Source organism: Pinus tabuliformis, chromosome 7 (assembly GCF_031772625.1).
Source record: "Pinus tabuliformis cultivar Carrire ecotype Pingquan chromosome 7, CPIR1, whole genome shotgun sequence".
NCBI classification, from domain to species: Eukaryota; Viridiplantae; Streptophyta; class Pinopsida; order Pinales; family Pinaceae; genus Pinus; species Pinus tabuliformis.
In genome coordinates, this window is record NC_142293.1 from 845,390,420 (window position 1) to 845,407,514 (window position 17,095).

The following is a 17,095-nucleotide window of genomic DNA, read 5'->3' on the forward strand; positions in this document are numbered from 1 at the left end:
TCCTTATAGATTTTTTTGTGTTGGTTGTGTTGGAGGCAGGGTGGAGAATGCTGTTCAAATCATCACTAACAATACTTCTCACTATGTTGCTCTCCATAGATTATTGGTGGACAGATACCCAACCCTTTTCTGGACCTCCTATGCAACCCATTTATTTGGACTTTATGCTAGAGGACAACCAGAAAACATGAACGTGTTTCATCAACCATTGGCAATGTCAGGTCATAACAAAACACATTAGAAGCATCATGGGTTCTCAACTTACTGAATAAATACAAAGAAAGGAACTTGTTTGATCTGCAATATTTCTGCTTGCAACAATTTTTTTCTTTACACCTCATCTGCACTGAAATTATGTATCTTCAAGAAATAAAAGGGAGCAAGCAGGGGGCACATTTAAAATATAGCTACAATATTGATGGCACAGAAGTTTTGGCACTAGTATCTAATGATCCATTTCGAACGAAGCCAATGATATATTGGTAAACTCAAAATAACTAACAAAGGTGTTTTGGATGGTCAATGGGAAGAACATCCCCTTTTAGGAAATTATTGACTCCAAATTCTAACATCATCTCCATCAAGCATTACGTGTTCCATGGAACTATCTCCCAGCTTCCTTCTATGACTAAACATTCAATGCTAAGGTAAATCATCTATTTACATATGACAGGGAGACCCACATTTATATTCCATTCATTTGAGAATTTTCTACTTCAGTCTTCAATTAAATTTTTACAAAAATTTTACAAGAAATTGATTTCAGGCTGTATGTAGCGTTATGCAGACACTGGCCATATGATGAGAAGATTTTGGTAGTCAAATTTGCAAGATAGAATCTTGCCATCCGAGTGTTGAAACAAAACCTGAAGTGCCTTTGGATCCAACCATAATTGATGTTCAAGCACATTCATTTCAAGAAGAGCAAAAGTTTACTCAAAACCAGATTAATGTTTTAACATTCGTGCACTACAGATATCACCTTCACAATAAAAATATTAGTAGGAAGCAAGATAGATGATGTTATTCAGCTGGACGAGGTTGATCAAACACCAGATTAGATTGTTGCGAAAGAGGAGCCAGCTTTCTAAATTCTGAGATGACAACATCAATTTGTTGAACTAAGATTTGAATACAAAGTCCATAATACCATGAAAGCAAAAGAGGTGTTTCAGTTCCTGTTCATGAGCTTCAAGGTTCCATGACTCACAATTTCATCATTCATCAACCATCAATTTTGGACATTTTACCTTTGAAGTTGAACCATTGGTAAGATTTTGCATAATCAGTAATGGAAATTATAAGCAATGCTTGAAAAAATAAATCAAGCATATTATGTGTTCATATTTGGCATACATTGTGTCTATGCAGGTTTGTCATGCTTTATTCTGTATTATCTCCATTACAATGGTAATGACTACTCTGGGATAAAAACAATTTCAATTCACGGATGCAGTATGCCCATGCGTTGCTTCAGAAATTTAAAATGGAGGATTGCAATCCATGTGCAATGCCAATGGAAATATGGTAGTGCTTTTCTACCAAAACTGATGGAAACCCAAAAAATGGGAATTAAAAAAGCTGCATTTAGGTGATTTGATATATTATAATATTTGACAACTACTATAGCTGTAACAGGAATAAGCTATTATGTTGGAATATTGATATGACTTTTGCATTCTCTTAAGCTGGTGCATTAAATGCCCCTACACAAGTGCATATAGTTTAAGCAAAATGCATAGTTCAGCATGGCTGGTTCTACAGACGTTAACTAGCAGACTTTGATATACGTGGTTTTATGAGAGTGCACACACATTTAACATAAGTTCACGAGAATGTGAGCAGAATATGAAACTTCGCTTTATTAAGGTTGCAGACAATATACGATATGGCTAGACCTAGATCGGCTTTCCGCATACAGCGACTTGCATATCACACTCTCTCAAATTCTTAATTACTGGTGCAATGAACCCATTATGCTGATTTGACCACTTGATATTAACCTGAACCTTTATATTGGTCACATGTCATGCCATACCATGATATAATACAAAAGTAAATTTAACAATACTTAATAATGAACCTCATCGTTTTCTCCTCCAGCATTAATATACCTAGTTACTACCAAGTTTTGCTATATAGTATCTTGTGGGATAAACGTGCTCATTTAATGACTTTGTGTGGAAACAAAGTTTTCATTGAAATTCAAATCAGATGACATTTCTCCTCTAATTTCGGAGTATAGACAACTCAGAGATCTTACTTCTAGAAACAAGAGTAGGATTTGCTAACAAGACCAAGATTTAAAGTAAAAACATAGGGACAAAGAAAAAAGGGATATAACCCATAAAAGCCATACGTTCGGGACCAAATCTACCCAAAAAAAATAGATATGCAAATATAGTGAGGTTGGCCAATGGGGATACATGCTGTCAAGAACAAACTAGTGGCAAATATAGCAAATTTGCTATAAAACAATCGTTCTTATTGCAAAAGTAACTCAACATGGTTGGTTTGAAACCTTCCAATGAGATACTAACTGGGAGTCGACACCTATCATAAGCACCCAAGTCATGTAGGTAGGCTCTCACCCCTGCACCGTCATCACGCCCATTGAATCCTAACAACTGAGGCCCTGGCCTATTTGTCACGCGCACATTTACTCCTGAAAAAAAATCAAAATCAAAAATCAAAAATCAAAATTAGCAATTCATTAACACAATCAAAATAACAAAGCTAACAAGTCGATATATGTAGACAAATATGACAGAACTGAGATAAGGTAATAGAATCAATCAATATGTTAGGCTTCGAGAATAATATTAATTTCCTAACTACCAGGCTTCTCATGTAATATACTGAACAGAAAAAGGAATTACATGTCAAACTGTTGAAGCCAATTTGAACAACAACAAACATCAAAAACAGCACATCTTTGAAAACCTAGAGAGAATATTGATCTGTAAAATTCATAGAACATATAATAAGAAGAGCAAAAGAATCAAACAAAATGTTCAACAATATCTAATTAAGTGGAACAATCATGAATGACAATGAATTTCATTTACTTAGAAGTTTGCATGGGACATTCTTCTCTGAAATATATTTAACACAGAAATTACTAATTCTATTGATGTAATTAAACTATTTCACAATAATACCAAAACCAATGTAGTGAGCTATCGAAAAGACGATCATATTTTAAAACAAACCATACACACACATAAAAACTTTGCAAGATATTGGAAGCAATTCAGCAGGTATTTTAAAAGTAATTGTACTCCATTCTCACAAAGGGGTTGGATCCAATGGTGAAAAGCAAGGAGTTTCCGACCATTGGGCAAGGATTAATTCCCGTGAGGACCGCTAACCCTAGAAGCCATGGGGACACCTTGAGGTAGTGATCAAACATGTGGTTGGACTAGTTACCCCTCATTTTAGCAAGGTTACATAAGAACACCTTTGCAGCATCTTTCACCACCATTGTAACCCTAGGGTCAGCAGTCAAACGCAATGTAAAAACCATGTGACACCCTGTATTAGGCATCCTAGACCTGTGCCTTTTAGTATGTATCATGTTGTCACCGTTGGACCAGGGCTGGTCCCTTGAGCTTTCATCTTGGGTTTCTTTCATCATGTTCAAGATTGGATGGCCTTAGTTGAACTCTCTTGAGGGCTCATGGTATTTTGGGAGCTTGCATTTATAGAACTGATCATTGGTGTAAGGGCCAATCCAGCTTGCTTCAAGGTGCACCTATGTCATTCTACATGGTTAGGGCCTATAGAATCTATATGTGACCTTGGCTTTGGTGCAGTGTTCCTCGCACAGTTCTCAAACCATGGCAGTCTCATTTGATAATTTTTCACATTTCCTAAAGCAGTACAAGGTTCCCAATGCAAAGTGGTCCCAAAGGTCAAGAAGTCAAGTTGCTCTCAGAATGTGCAGTTTGAACTTTGAAGAGAAGAATCCATGCCATGTTAAATTTTTCTAATCAAAGATGACAGTCGCAAGTTACAACTTAGTCAAACTTGGTCAACTCAACAAGCCAAAGCAAGTTTCTAGGTGACAGAACAAGGTCAGCATTAGGTTGATTGTGACATGCATTACGTCAAAAATGATATACTCAATGAGAGAAGCAAATCCCATGTTTCATATTTTGCAAATCCTCAAGGGCGTTAGAGATCAACCACTTGGGCGTGATGATGTGGTAATACAGGTTGTGAACAGGCTTAACATGGGTTTCTTGAAATTCCGAAGGGCGTTAGAGCTCGAACAGAAGGAATGATGACATGGTAGGCAAGTGATGATGTGGCAATGCTAAGCAAGATATCAAGATTTTGAGAGATAACCAATTCACATCCAAGCTGGGTTCAACATAACCAGGTGCCAAAATTGTCAGAAATTCAAGGGTGTTGGAGATCAAGCTTCCATGTGGCTAAGTTGAAGTACTAAAGGGAAAAGTCAAGTCAAAAATCATCGTCAGTGAAATAAACTAGCCATTGGAGACTCAGGGGACCAAATAGTTGAGCAATGAACCAAGATAGTAGTCATTAAAAGGTGAATTCATCCTCCATGGGGACAAGTCAAATTTATCAAGGGTGACCAAGTGGAACTTTGAGCTACTATTGTTTACTATTTTAAGTTTTAACTATTGACCATTATGACAAATTGGCAAAAGGAATTTCTGAACCAAATCTTGGAATTCTGTTCCAGGTTGACCCCCTTGTGGTAAAATTAGAATCATTTTTGTATATTTATGAATTAAATTACTAAGTCTCCAACTTGTGGATAACTAATTAAATTTTATTAAGAGAGAATCCAACTATCTGTTATAACTTTTTCTATAAAGGCTAGTCTCCCCTCCTATGTAATGTTGATGCTGTCATTTGAGATAAGTGTTATCATAATAAAGAGTTCATTTTTGCAAACCCTTGTGTAACTTTTTTATGCATAGTATTGGATGAATTTTGTTTTCACTCTTTTTTTATATTGATTTGGGGTTTAATTTAATCTCACTATTCTTGGTGATTAATGATATGAACAAAGTTCATTATTACATTAAATATTCAACATGTCTGGAATATAAAGAAATCCATGTGGACAACATGTAAAGTGTATGTAAGTAACTCATAGTAGAAAATATGATATGAATTTACAATGAGGGCCCTGTATATATACCTAGGTGAGATGCCCTTACATGAATAGTAACGGCTCTTGAGCCATGTCCTTTTATTATACTCGTTATACTAATTACCATTTAATTATGAATCATTTGATTATATTATTTTATACATTTATGTTTATAACATTGCCTCCCCTTTACAAAAGTTTTGAACCATAATTATGGAAAGGCTTGATTGATACTCTTTTTTCTTTTTCAGAATTGAGGCTTCTGTGGTGAGAATTAACTTGAGTTACATCTTACAGATCCATCACATTCAGAAATTTCTGTGTCAACGTTTCGAACCATCAAGTGTGGTTCATCGTCTGGACATAAAGACGAAGAAAATGTGATCTTTATGAGAAATAAATAGAGAGGAGGAACCAAAAATCAAGAGGAGCAAATCAACAAGTCAAAAAATAGTTGTTAAGAGGATAAAAAACAAAGAAAACAATTAATAGAAAAATAACCCTTAATTCTAGGTAATAATAACTAAACAAAAACCTAAAATTACTCATTCGTGGGATAGTTATTTAATAATAAAAATAGAAGGGGTCAAATATATCTAATAAAAACCAAAGAAAAAACAAAAACTCTAAGACAGACGAAGGATTTAATAATTTAATAATAAAAATATAGAAAGGGTCAAATACATTTAAATTATTAAAATTATAATGAGTAAGTTAATAAAGATATTAATAAAATTACATGAGAATAATAAGGGGAAGTGGATGAGGATGATCAATAACCAATTATCAAAAAGGGGGTTTAAATATTTATTAATAATAATTAACAATATTTATGAAAAATTAATAATATCTAACAATACTTGTTAAATAATAATACCAATACTAACTATTATCAATTAAATAATGATAAGGAAGATTATAATTAATAAGGGAGAGGAGAAAGAACTAATTAAAAATTTAAAAGAGGAAATGTTTAAGAGAAATAATAGAGTAGTAGTAGTAATAAAGACAAAGACCATTAAAGTATCATTGTGAGTCATACCCAATTCTAGGGGCACAAGAATAGTTCACACAAGCCTTGCCTTGCAATGTCTTTCTAGCACAGGATTTGAAGGCAAATTACCACACTTGTTTTAGGGATGATTATGCCTTCAAACATATTAGGTGCTTCCAACCCCAAGGGGAAAGACATGTCATAGCTAAACCCATCAATCCATATGTGCATGTGATAATGATGGTTATGGAGTGGGTAAGACTTTAAAGAAGATGGTCATAGCCATGGTACCAACTGGGGGGCGGGAGGTCCCCAACATCTTGAGTACTATAACGTCAAGAGGGAGCAATCATGGGGGCATGAGTTATCTCTTTCTTTGGCCTGCTTTTTCCACCCCTCTGGTGCGCCTTTAATGATTTATCTTTCTTTCATGTTGTTTTGTGCTTTTTCAATACCCCTTAAGGAAGCAGAAGTTTCTTGTAGAAATTTGTAGGCCTAACCCTGTTTTGGTTTTAAAAATCACATCAGTTTAATGCCCAACCCTGTTTCAGTTTTAGAAATCACATCAGTTTAATGCCCAACCCAACATAGTTTCATGCTACTGTTTTCAAACATGAATATTTGCTAAAGCATAAAACAAATAAGCCTCCTCTACTTGTAATTTTCCTAAAAATAACATCAACAATCCCACAATTTAACACAGCCGAAGGGAAAACAAGTGAGAGATAAATATTTTTATTTCTTATCAGAGAAATTTACACCAATAAATGACAGCAATAATTTTTACTTATCTCCCTTGAAATTCATGCACTACATTCCCTTGGAGAATGCGTTGTAGCTGCTCTTCTAATTTCATAACTAACTGCCTCGAACTCTGTGCTCTCCCTGCTCAGAAATTCATGCCAATTAACTCTCTATCAGTCCCTCAAAATCTGTGCACAGCTCCCTCTGAAATTTCACTCAGCAGCCTCGAAAATCACACCCAATTGACACAGAAATTCATGTTGGCTGTCTTGAAATTCATGCAGCACTATCCCTCGAATTCTGTGCCTATCAAACTGCAATAAATGCATTCCAAAACTCGAATTTCGAGTCAGTCCTGACAACAATAAATTTCTGCCAGTGCTCTACAATAAATGCAACGCAAACTGCCTCAAGAATTGGAATGGTACTCAAGCAAATACCAAGGAAGATCTCTTGGGATTCAAGCCTCCGTCTGTCCTTAGACTGTGTGCTGATTTCCTTGCTGCTATACAGTGTACTATGTCCTTTCTCTGTTGTAAAGTCCATTCTCCTCTAACTTTTCTCTCTCAACCTCTTTTTCTTCTCTTCTCCAACTCTCATGAAGAAATCTGCAAATGGAGCCTTTTCCCCTTTGCATTTTCCCTTTTGTTTTCTCATTAAGAAGAGAGACCTAACCCTAAAGATCTAATGGCAGAGATTAGATCTTCGCCAATTACATCAAGAGTGGAGATCTAATCTCTCATTGATCTAATCTCTCATTGACCCATGCGACACTTTTTACCCTTAGTCCCCTTTTAATTAATTACTCAAAAGGTACTTTATGACTTTAAGCTTATAAAGTCACTTTATGTTTATAAAGTCACTTTATGACTTTATTTCTCTTAAAGTCACTTTCTGTTCATATAGTCACTTTATGACTTTTTTTACTCTTAAAGTCACCTTATGTTTATAAAGTCACTTCATGACTTTTTTCCTCTTAAAGTCACCTTATGACTTATAAACTCAGTTTAACTTTGTTTCCCTTAAAGTTAAGTGAAGGAGCGTACATTAATACACTTTTTCCTAGGATAGACATCAAGCCTTCAGAACACTTGTTCTTGGTATTCCTTTTCTAACACTCCCTTTTACAAAGAAAAGTGTTTCTCACCACTACCATCTTGTCTCTAAAGTAAACATGCTTGCCCCTTGGCAAGGACTTGGTGGAAATGTCGTCCATCTGCTCATCAGTAGATATATACTCTAACCTCATTGGTCCTCTCTGAACATAATCCCGGAAGAAGAGGCATATGATCTCGATATGCCTTGACTTTTCATGAAATACCGGATACTCCGTGAGTTAGATACAACTCTAATTATCGTAGTAGATCACAGCTGGTCTCAATTGCTAACAAAATAAGTTATACAACATCTTGTGAAGCCAAAGGGCTTCACAACCAGCCTAACTAGCAACAATACACTTCGCTTCTCCAAAACTCAATGCCACTAATCTCTATTTCCTATTGAACCACGACACTGCGGCCAAACATAACATGAAACAACATCCTGATGTTCTCTTCCTGTCACTAGCACTACCTGTCCAATCTGATTCTGTGTAGCCAGTGGACCTGACTCCATCCCCTAAATATAGTCCAATCCATAATCCAATATACCATGCAAGTACCGCAACACATGTTTCGGAGCCACCCAATGCACCCTTCTAGGCTTGAACATGAACTGACTCAATGTCTTCACAACGAAACAAATATTTATTCTGATATTGACCAGTCACCAAATACATCAACGAACCGATCAACTGGCAATATAAATTGGGATCTACCAACTCAGAATCAGAAACATATAGCTTCATCCAATTGGTAATCATAGGCGTGTCCATGGGCTTGCAATCCTCAATATGAAATCTCCTCAGTATGTCCATTGCATATTTTCCCTATCCCAGGAAGATATGCCCAACCTCCTGCCAAACATCCAACCCCATAAAATAGTGCATCAATCCAATATCAGTCATCTTGAACTTTGAACTGAGCTCTCTCTTGCAGTTCTCAATGAGTCTCTCCACTCCCATAATAAACAAATCATCTACATACAGTCCAAGAATGAGCAGATCATTGCCAACCAAAATGTAATAGAGCTTTAAACATGCATCACTCTTCTCGAAACCCATTTGTTCCAAGTATGAATAAATCTGTGAATGCCACTCTCAGTACCTACTTCAACCCATAAAAGGCCTTCTTCAACCTGCATACATCGGACTCCATACCATGCACCTCTAAGCCTTGTGGATGCTCAATATATACCTCCTCCTGTATAATCCCATTGAGAAAAGCGATCTTCTCATCCATCGAGTGGATCTTCCAACCCATCTCTGTTGCAATGGACATTTGTTTGCACTGAGTATAGATTGACCCAGATTAAGGAGCAAAATGTAGCCAACAAAACCCCACTCGATACCAGCCCTTTCAGAACACCTACTAAACAAGTGAAGTCTCACTTGAGTCACCTATGGGAGCAGCAAGAACCAAGCTTCTACAGCGATGAAAGGAATTGGAATCAAAGGTATGCTAACACAATACAGTGCTCGACTCATGATTCGCATACTAACTCAGATGGTAAATACTCAGAATAGACATCACAATACTAACAAACCAAAATAAAATATTTAAAAGGGGTTCCCTGAATTATTCATTGTGTCGTAATATGCTTAACATTGAGACATAACCAGCCAGGATCATATATAATTCACACAGCATGCAAACATCCCATAAAACACGAGAAAAAGAGATACAACAACGTTCAGCGACCTTCTATTACTGAATAAAAGGAGAATTGGGTGTGTTACCACTCATACTAGCAGGGGTCCTAGGAGGGAATCCTATAGAGCAACTACTAGGACAACGGGGCACAATGGAGCGCTAGCCCACTGTTAGCTAAGTTAAGGCTCCCTTCTCTTTACAGACTTTCACCAATGGGAGGAGTCCTGGTAAGAAAGGAATCACAAGAATATATGGATCAATGATAAGATATGGGGTGATTCCTAAAGCCTATTCACAAGAGAGGCTCAAATAATTGGCTTGCTTGCTTTGAAAGTAAGGTGATTAGCTCTCTAAGAAGTGCTATGAGGATACCTACACCTAGGATTGGAGAATATCGTTTAACAAGAGGTATCCTAGACCTAAGAATCCTAATGGAGAAATGGCTTCTATGCGACCCTTGTGAAATTTGAGCTATAGAGTTGTGGGACAACAAAGAACCCAAGTGGACCCAAACTAGGTGAAGGTTATGGAGTTGATCGAAAAAAGAGGGGCTTGACCTAAATAGGGAAGAGAATAAGATCAAAGGACTAATTTTCTTTTGAGATTTGAATGCAATGATCCAAGCGAGGACAGTAAACCAAACCAACCTAGGGAAAGAATTAGTCTTGTGGCTAGTGCTTGCTCTATCTCGAGATTCCACTGTCGGATTTGCCTCAAACTTGGAAGACCTCTAGAGAAGACTCCAGCGCAGTAGCGGACCAAAATCCAAGGCTTGGGATGGCTACAAAGAAATTTGTCTGATGCCCTAGGTGACCTACTAGGGTTAGGCCTAGAAGGAGAAGAAAAGGCATGAAAAATATTATTTTATATGACCACCAATGGTTAGATCAGTGCCTTGCCTTTAGGAGAGGGAGTCAAGGTGATTTTGTGATTTGGGGAGACTTCACCCGATCAAGGAGACCTTTAGGCAACTTCGCATGGCAAATTAAGCATGAGAGTAACTGCCAAAGGATTTTCTACTTCATTGTACAAGAATTGATGACTTATCAAGGTGTATTCACTGAAATTAAACCTCTAGGAACATTCATTCATCATACTTGATACATCTAATAGATGCAGCACTTTAGAGGCCCAAAACTTCCACAATTTCGCATAGATTAGGACAAATTTAAGATCTAGAGAGCGAAAATCCCATACATTATTCATGTGACAAAATAAATGTAAATAATAAACATGAAAAAGAGCACTTGCATGTACAATGTGTATATTCAATCATCAAATCAAGACAAATTTGAAGGTCCAAGACCAAGATAAGAGTCAAAATTTATCCATGAAACCAAACTCATCCTCCAAAAGGGAATGTGAAATTCTCACAAGAGCTACTAACCCAATCCAAGTGATGATGAGAGGAATAAATGAGCCTCTCATCTATTTATATCCTTCCTAACGAGATCGATTTGCCTAATTAGGGAAAACTAAGACCCAAATAGTAAAATAATGTGCAATAATAACAACCCTTGGTGACAAGCCCACAAAGATAGCTCCAAAATAGAAATATAACCCTCTCAAGAGGGCAAAATAGTAAACATAATGAGTCGTTGGGCCAATGAGAAGGCCTAGTGGAGTCCATAGCATGCCAAGGTGAGAAAATAAACTCCAAACGTAGTGAATAAGGGGTTGGCCACTTGATATCCAAGCAAGTCACATGGTGTGTTCCCAAGTGGGTGTGGGGGCACAATCACATCCTCATGGGTCTCCAAGTGGATCGATAATGCCTGTAAACCATTTGTAAGGGCTAGGATGATGACATAAGCCCTCCCTTTGTCTCCCGCGATGAGACACATCCTCATCTGGACCTTGGAACCTCTACCAAGTGTGTGGTACAAGTGTGAAGCCAGTTAGGCATGGCAATCCAAGTGCATCATCCTCATCCAAAAGGTGGAACACGAGCAATCACTAAATAGCTTGGGGATCCATGAAGTGCTCTCTGCTATGGTGGAGGCACATGGCTCTTTACGCTCACCCTACAAGTCCCACTGTAAACCCTCTAGAGAAATTGGACCCCATATAGGGAGACCAAGCCCCAAATGGAGACCCACCTGCAATTGTGCATACGATCCAATGCGTCCCCTTACCCTCCATTACAACAAATCATTAGAGTAATCAAGTAAAGAGCTTACAAATGGACACTTCATGGTGGCATGCCCTTCCATAGTTGTACAGGTGTCTACAAGCTCAATAAGGGGGTTAACCAAGGACCCTATTAGATGGTTTCAACCTTTAAAGAGGGTGACATGTGCATGGTACATCCATCATGTGGTAGGTGGCATGTACTACAATGATGGAATGGAGTGGGGATTAGGGGAAGGCTCCAAGCCACATGCCATAGTACAAGGGTAGCTATAATAGGGGAAGCCCTCACTTGGGTATATGTGTGTAGGAGGGAGCAATCATGCTACATGAATTACCCCGGCTTTTGTTTTTCCACCCTTCTTCATATGCCTTTTACCTTTGATTGGTTTTCTTTTATAGCTGCTTGGGGCTCTAGGGGATGAGACCATGATGTGTGGGATATAGCAATGATTACCCCCTTAAGGTGGGACGGTTCATTGCCCACAAGGGGTGGGACCAACGTTGCAGGAAGCGCCCCCCCCCCCCCGGATCCTAGGCCGGAATCGCGCCCCGTACGGAAGCGTTCCGGAAGCGCACCAGGAAGCGCGATTCCGTTTTTTTAAAACGCTTCCTGGTTTTTAAGAAGCGTGGGCCCCGAAGCGCGCTTCGGGCCTCCGAAGCGCCACGCTTCGGGCCCGGAAGCGTGCGCTTCACGCAGCGCTTCGGAGCGCTTCCGAAAAAACCGCACGGGCAAGGGAAAATACCTCATTTTTTTTAATTTTTTTTTAAAGTTAACTTAACTTAGCAATGAGGGGGTGGGTTAGGGTGAGTTTAGGGTGAGGAATGAATAGAATAAAGCCCCCATTCATTCCTCATTTTCTCACTTTGAGTTTATGAGAGTTGGAGAAGAGAAGAGAGGAGAGGAGAAGAGAAGAGAGGAAAGGAGAGGAGAAGAGAGGAGAGCTTGGAGGAGTGAAGAAGGAGGAGCTAGGAGAAAGAGGAGGAGCTTGGAGCAAGAGCTTGGAGGACTTCATCTACAAGAGCTAAAGAGGTAAGTTCAAACCCCAAACTCGTTTTTTTGAAAAAAAAATTGTATTTTTCTCCTCCCTCTCCTACTCTTTCCCATTGTTTCTACTTGCTCCTTTATTTACAGGTTGTCCACCACCTATATCCATATTCCAAGATGGTGTTCTTTTGGCTTCTATGTATCATTCCACTCTTGGTTTTAATGATGGCAAGGGTGAAGAATAGAAGGGAAGAAACAGAAGAGGACATTGGTGATGGTCCTAATAGTAGTGACCCAATGTATGATGAGGAGGAAGGGTTTGAAGAGGAAGGGGATGAACTTGAAGGGGACACTGAAGCACAAGATGGGAAAGGTACATCAACACCCTTGTGGAACTATGTGACCAAACTTGATGGGGGAAAGGGTGGTGGATCTTACAAATTTGTGTGCCCTCATGGTTGTCATGGAGGAAAACCATATTGTGGTTCATATACCCGTCTGAGGAGGCATCTTTGTGGGGTGCTGGACAGTGATGAAAAAAAGGGTTCTGTGGGGGTACAAATTTGCCCAAACATTTCAACTGAAGAAAGAAGAAAATACATCCAAATAGAGATGGCTGCACAACAAAAAAACAAGAAACCAAAAACTCATTCTGAATCAAGTGCAACCTCTAAATTTGGTAGTTGCTCATCTCCTCATGGTACTTCTGCAACCTCTGGAGGTAGAAGAACAATAGGGGATTTCCTTAATGTTGCTGGGAGGGATGATGTGGATGGAAAGATAGTCCGTTTTCTTTGTGCTTGCGGTGTACCATTCAATGTGCTTCGCTCTCCCTATTGGCATGACATGGTAAAGGGCATCAATGAAGCCCCAAAAGGATACAAGGCCCCCAACTATGAGAAAGCTAGAACAGTGTTATTAGAAAGAGAAAAAGCTAAGGTTCAAAGAGCTTTGACACGTTTTACAAGTGAGTGGGTGGATTCTGGGGTATCCATTGTATCAGATGGGTGGACAAATATTAGAAACCAACATTTGATAAATGTTCTTGGTGTTTCTTCTAGTGGTGCAGTATTTATTGCATGTCATGACTCCTCCTCCATCAGTGCAACTGCACAAAACATTGCAGATCTCCTATTGAAATCAATCAAAGATGTTGGTCCGAATAATGTGGTTCAAGTGATCACAGATAATGCAGCAAATTGTAAGGCAGCAGGAAAAATTATTGAGCGTACTCATCCAAACATCTTTTGGTCTGGGTGCCTGGTTCACACATTGAACCTTTTGATGCATGATATTGTGAAACACAAAGATTGTGGGTGGATTGCTGAGGTTTACAGGAAAGGGAAGCAGCTCATTAAATTCATCACAGGGCATACAAGGGTAAACTACTTCTATGGCACTTACTCCAAGTTGTAATTGCTTAAAATTGCAAAGACAAGATTTGCTAGTTATTACCTCACCTTTAGGCGGCTAGTGAAGGTGAGACAAGCTTTAACTAATCTGGTGTGTGCTGAAACATGGGATGAAATTAACACTGACACAGATGGTGCTAATGCAGTCAAGGACACTGTTCTTGACAGTTACTTTTGGTCACAGGTTAAATATATTTTGCAATTCACCAAACCAATTTATTACATGATCAAGTTTGCAGATTCAGATCGACCAGTAATTGGGGAGGTGTATGAGCAAATGGATAGCATGTTGGGGCAGATTAAAGACATTGTTGAGCCTAGAGATACCACCTTGTACAATTATATTCGTGTAGAGGTGCAAAACCGATGGGAAATGCTAAATATTCCATTGCATGCATTAGCATATGTTTTGACACCTAAATACTATCATCCATCATGGCTTTCAACACTAGCACCTGGGGGGGGAAGCAGGAGAAAACCACACCAAGATCAAGAGGTTCACCAAAAATATATGGCTGCATTGAGTAAATTAATCCCTGATGAGGAGGAGGCTGCATTGGTACGGAGACAGGTGAGCAACTATACGCTCAACACTGGTCCATTTGGGAGCATGCATGCAATTAGAGATCGAGAGACTTTTTCTGCTCTTGAGTGGTGGAACATGCATGGAGGGGGTACTCCACTTCTACAGAGTTTGGCATTGCGGGTGCTATCACAGGTGGTAAACACTTCTTCTGCAGAGAGGTGTTGGAGCTCTTATTCTTTCATCCACAGTGTTAAAAGGAACAGGTTGAGTTTAGACCGGGCAGAGAGCTTGGTTTATGTTCATTACAACTTGCGATTGTTGTCCCATTACTGTGAAGATGCAAAGTCTAATAAAGACTTGTTGATTTGGGACAAGAATCCAGAGGAGCCCAATTTGGAGGATGGAGTGTTGCGACTAGAGCAATTAGAGGATTCTCTTTTCCAGGTATGTCCATTGTGGTATGAATTTTCCAATTTTCCCTTATAAAGCATTTCTCTAATTCATGTTTTTAATTTTTTTGTTAACTAGTGCTTTTTTTTTGCATGAATTTTTTGAGCGATTCTAGGATGATGATGACCGTGTTGATATGCCACCACCCCCACCCCAATCTGGTCCCTTGGTTCCTAGGTTCCATGGTTCAACACCAACAGCAGGGGGTTCTTCTTCATCAGTTTCAGTGCCACGACTTCCACAGGCACCATCTTCTTCATTGCCACCACGTGGAGGCCCGCCACCACGTTCTATTCGTGGTGGAAGGAGGAGAGATTAGTAGATATATTCACAATCTACTACTTTTTGTCATAGATTACTCATTAGACTTGTAGACTTGTGAATTTGAATTTTGAACCTTTTTGGCTTGGCGGTGACCAAGTGACATATTTTGTAAACATTATTATTTGAATTTTGGACATGACAAATGTTGGCAGTTGCTCACTTGCTAGATAAATCATAATATGCTCTATGTTTTATGTTTTATAATATGCTTAAATTTTGAATTTTGAACCTTTTTGGCTTGGCGGTGACCAAGTGACATATTTTGTAAACATTATTATTTGAATTTTGGACATGACAAATGTTGGCAGTTGCTCACTTGCTAGATAAATCATAATATGCTCTATGTTTTATGTTTTATAATATGCTTAAATGTTTTATGTTTTATAATATGCTTAAAAATTTGATGTATGTTTGTAATAGCTAGAATATAGATGATTGTTGTACATACTAGTAACTACAATGGAATCATGGATGCCATATCTATCTTGATTTATGCAAAAATATGCATGTTTTCATGTCTTCTACAATTAATTTGGTATTTGGGATGTTTGTTTTGAGTATAAATGCAAAAAAATATAAATATATATATATATATAGCAGACGCTTCCGCGGACGCTTCGCTTCCTAGATTTTTGGAAAATGACGCTTCCGCGCTCCCGCTTCCGCTTCCGCTTCGCTCCCGCTTCGTGCAACATTGGGTGGGACAATCATGGGTTCCTTAATGTGGAGGAGGCCTCATCTAAGGCCCATTAGAACGAGGGTGATGGCCATAGATAAGGGGTAAAGCTAATGTTTGGCTTTTGCCCACATTCTAAATTTGTATGTCCAAGCCATCTTTTGCATTTTGTGGTACATTTCTTGTTGAGAGTGACCAAACTATGCTTTTTCTTTTCTTTTTAGCTGCATCAACCTCTGGGGCATCGTTCCAAACCCAACCCACGATTTGGGCAAGGGGAGAGGAAGACTAACCCTTTGTGGACCCAGTGGACAAATGTGGACCCGAATAGGAAGAGTCATAAATGGGCTTAAAATAAGCAGGTGGAGTGATGTATATGGTGTTGAGAAATGGGACCATGCAGCCAAATTTAGAATTTCTCATGTAGTGCTAGCCCTAAAGCTAATAGCCAATAAAGGAGATCCCACCTAATTAGGATAAAAGGCTAACCACCAAATAGGGCAGAGGAGACAAGAGTACAAACCTAGCCCACACTTTAGTATAACAAGAGGCCTAGCTGAATTCCCCCCACCAATCCATGCCCAAAAGTGTCCATGATAAGTAAACAAAATTGATCAACTATACCAATGAAAAGCCATATCTTCATGGTCGTGAGGCCCACCTTCAAACATACAATCATAACAGATGGGTGAGAGACCATATCGATGGCTCAGGTGGCTGAGATATTGGCACATCGAGCTATCTAGTGGTTGCTAGGGGTTGCTGGCTGTCGGCTAAGGACCATCTAGGACAAAATTTTCTCCTATGGACACTAACCATAGGTGGTGGGTAACATCTGGCTCTAAAGGGTGCATGAAAATATTCGAATGGGAGGTCATGAGAACACAAACAATCTCTTGGGACCGCAGACCTGTTACCTACACATGTCAAAAACCAAGCACACAGCGAAGCATGTTTTTGTGGTGTCTTA

The 17,095-nt window shown here is 38.8% G+C and overlaps 1 protein-coding gene across 1 annotated transcript in view; it reads right to left on the reverse strand.

Moving 5' to 3' along the window:
* LOC149250262 (E3 SUMO-protein ligase SIZ1-like) overlaps nucleotides 1-17,095 on the reverse strand; it is a 338,204-nt gene that overhangs the window by 109,055 nt on the left and 212,054 nt on the right. Inside the window, exons 7-8 of the mRNA XM_089453590.1 lie at nucleotides 2,839-2,858; nucleotides 2,592-2,665 (exon numbers count right to left, since the gene is read on the reverse strand). Of these exons, the coding sequence (XP_089309716.1) occupies nucleotides 2,592-2,665; nucleotides 2,839-2,858 (94 nt within the window). The remainder of the gene's footprint in view (nucleotides 1-2,591; nucleotides 2,666-2,838; nucleotides 2,859-17,095) is intronic.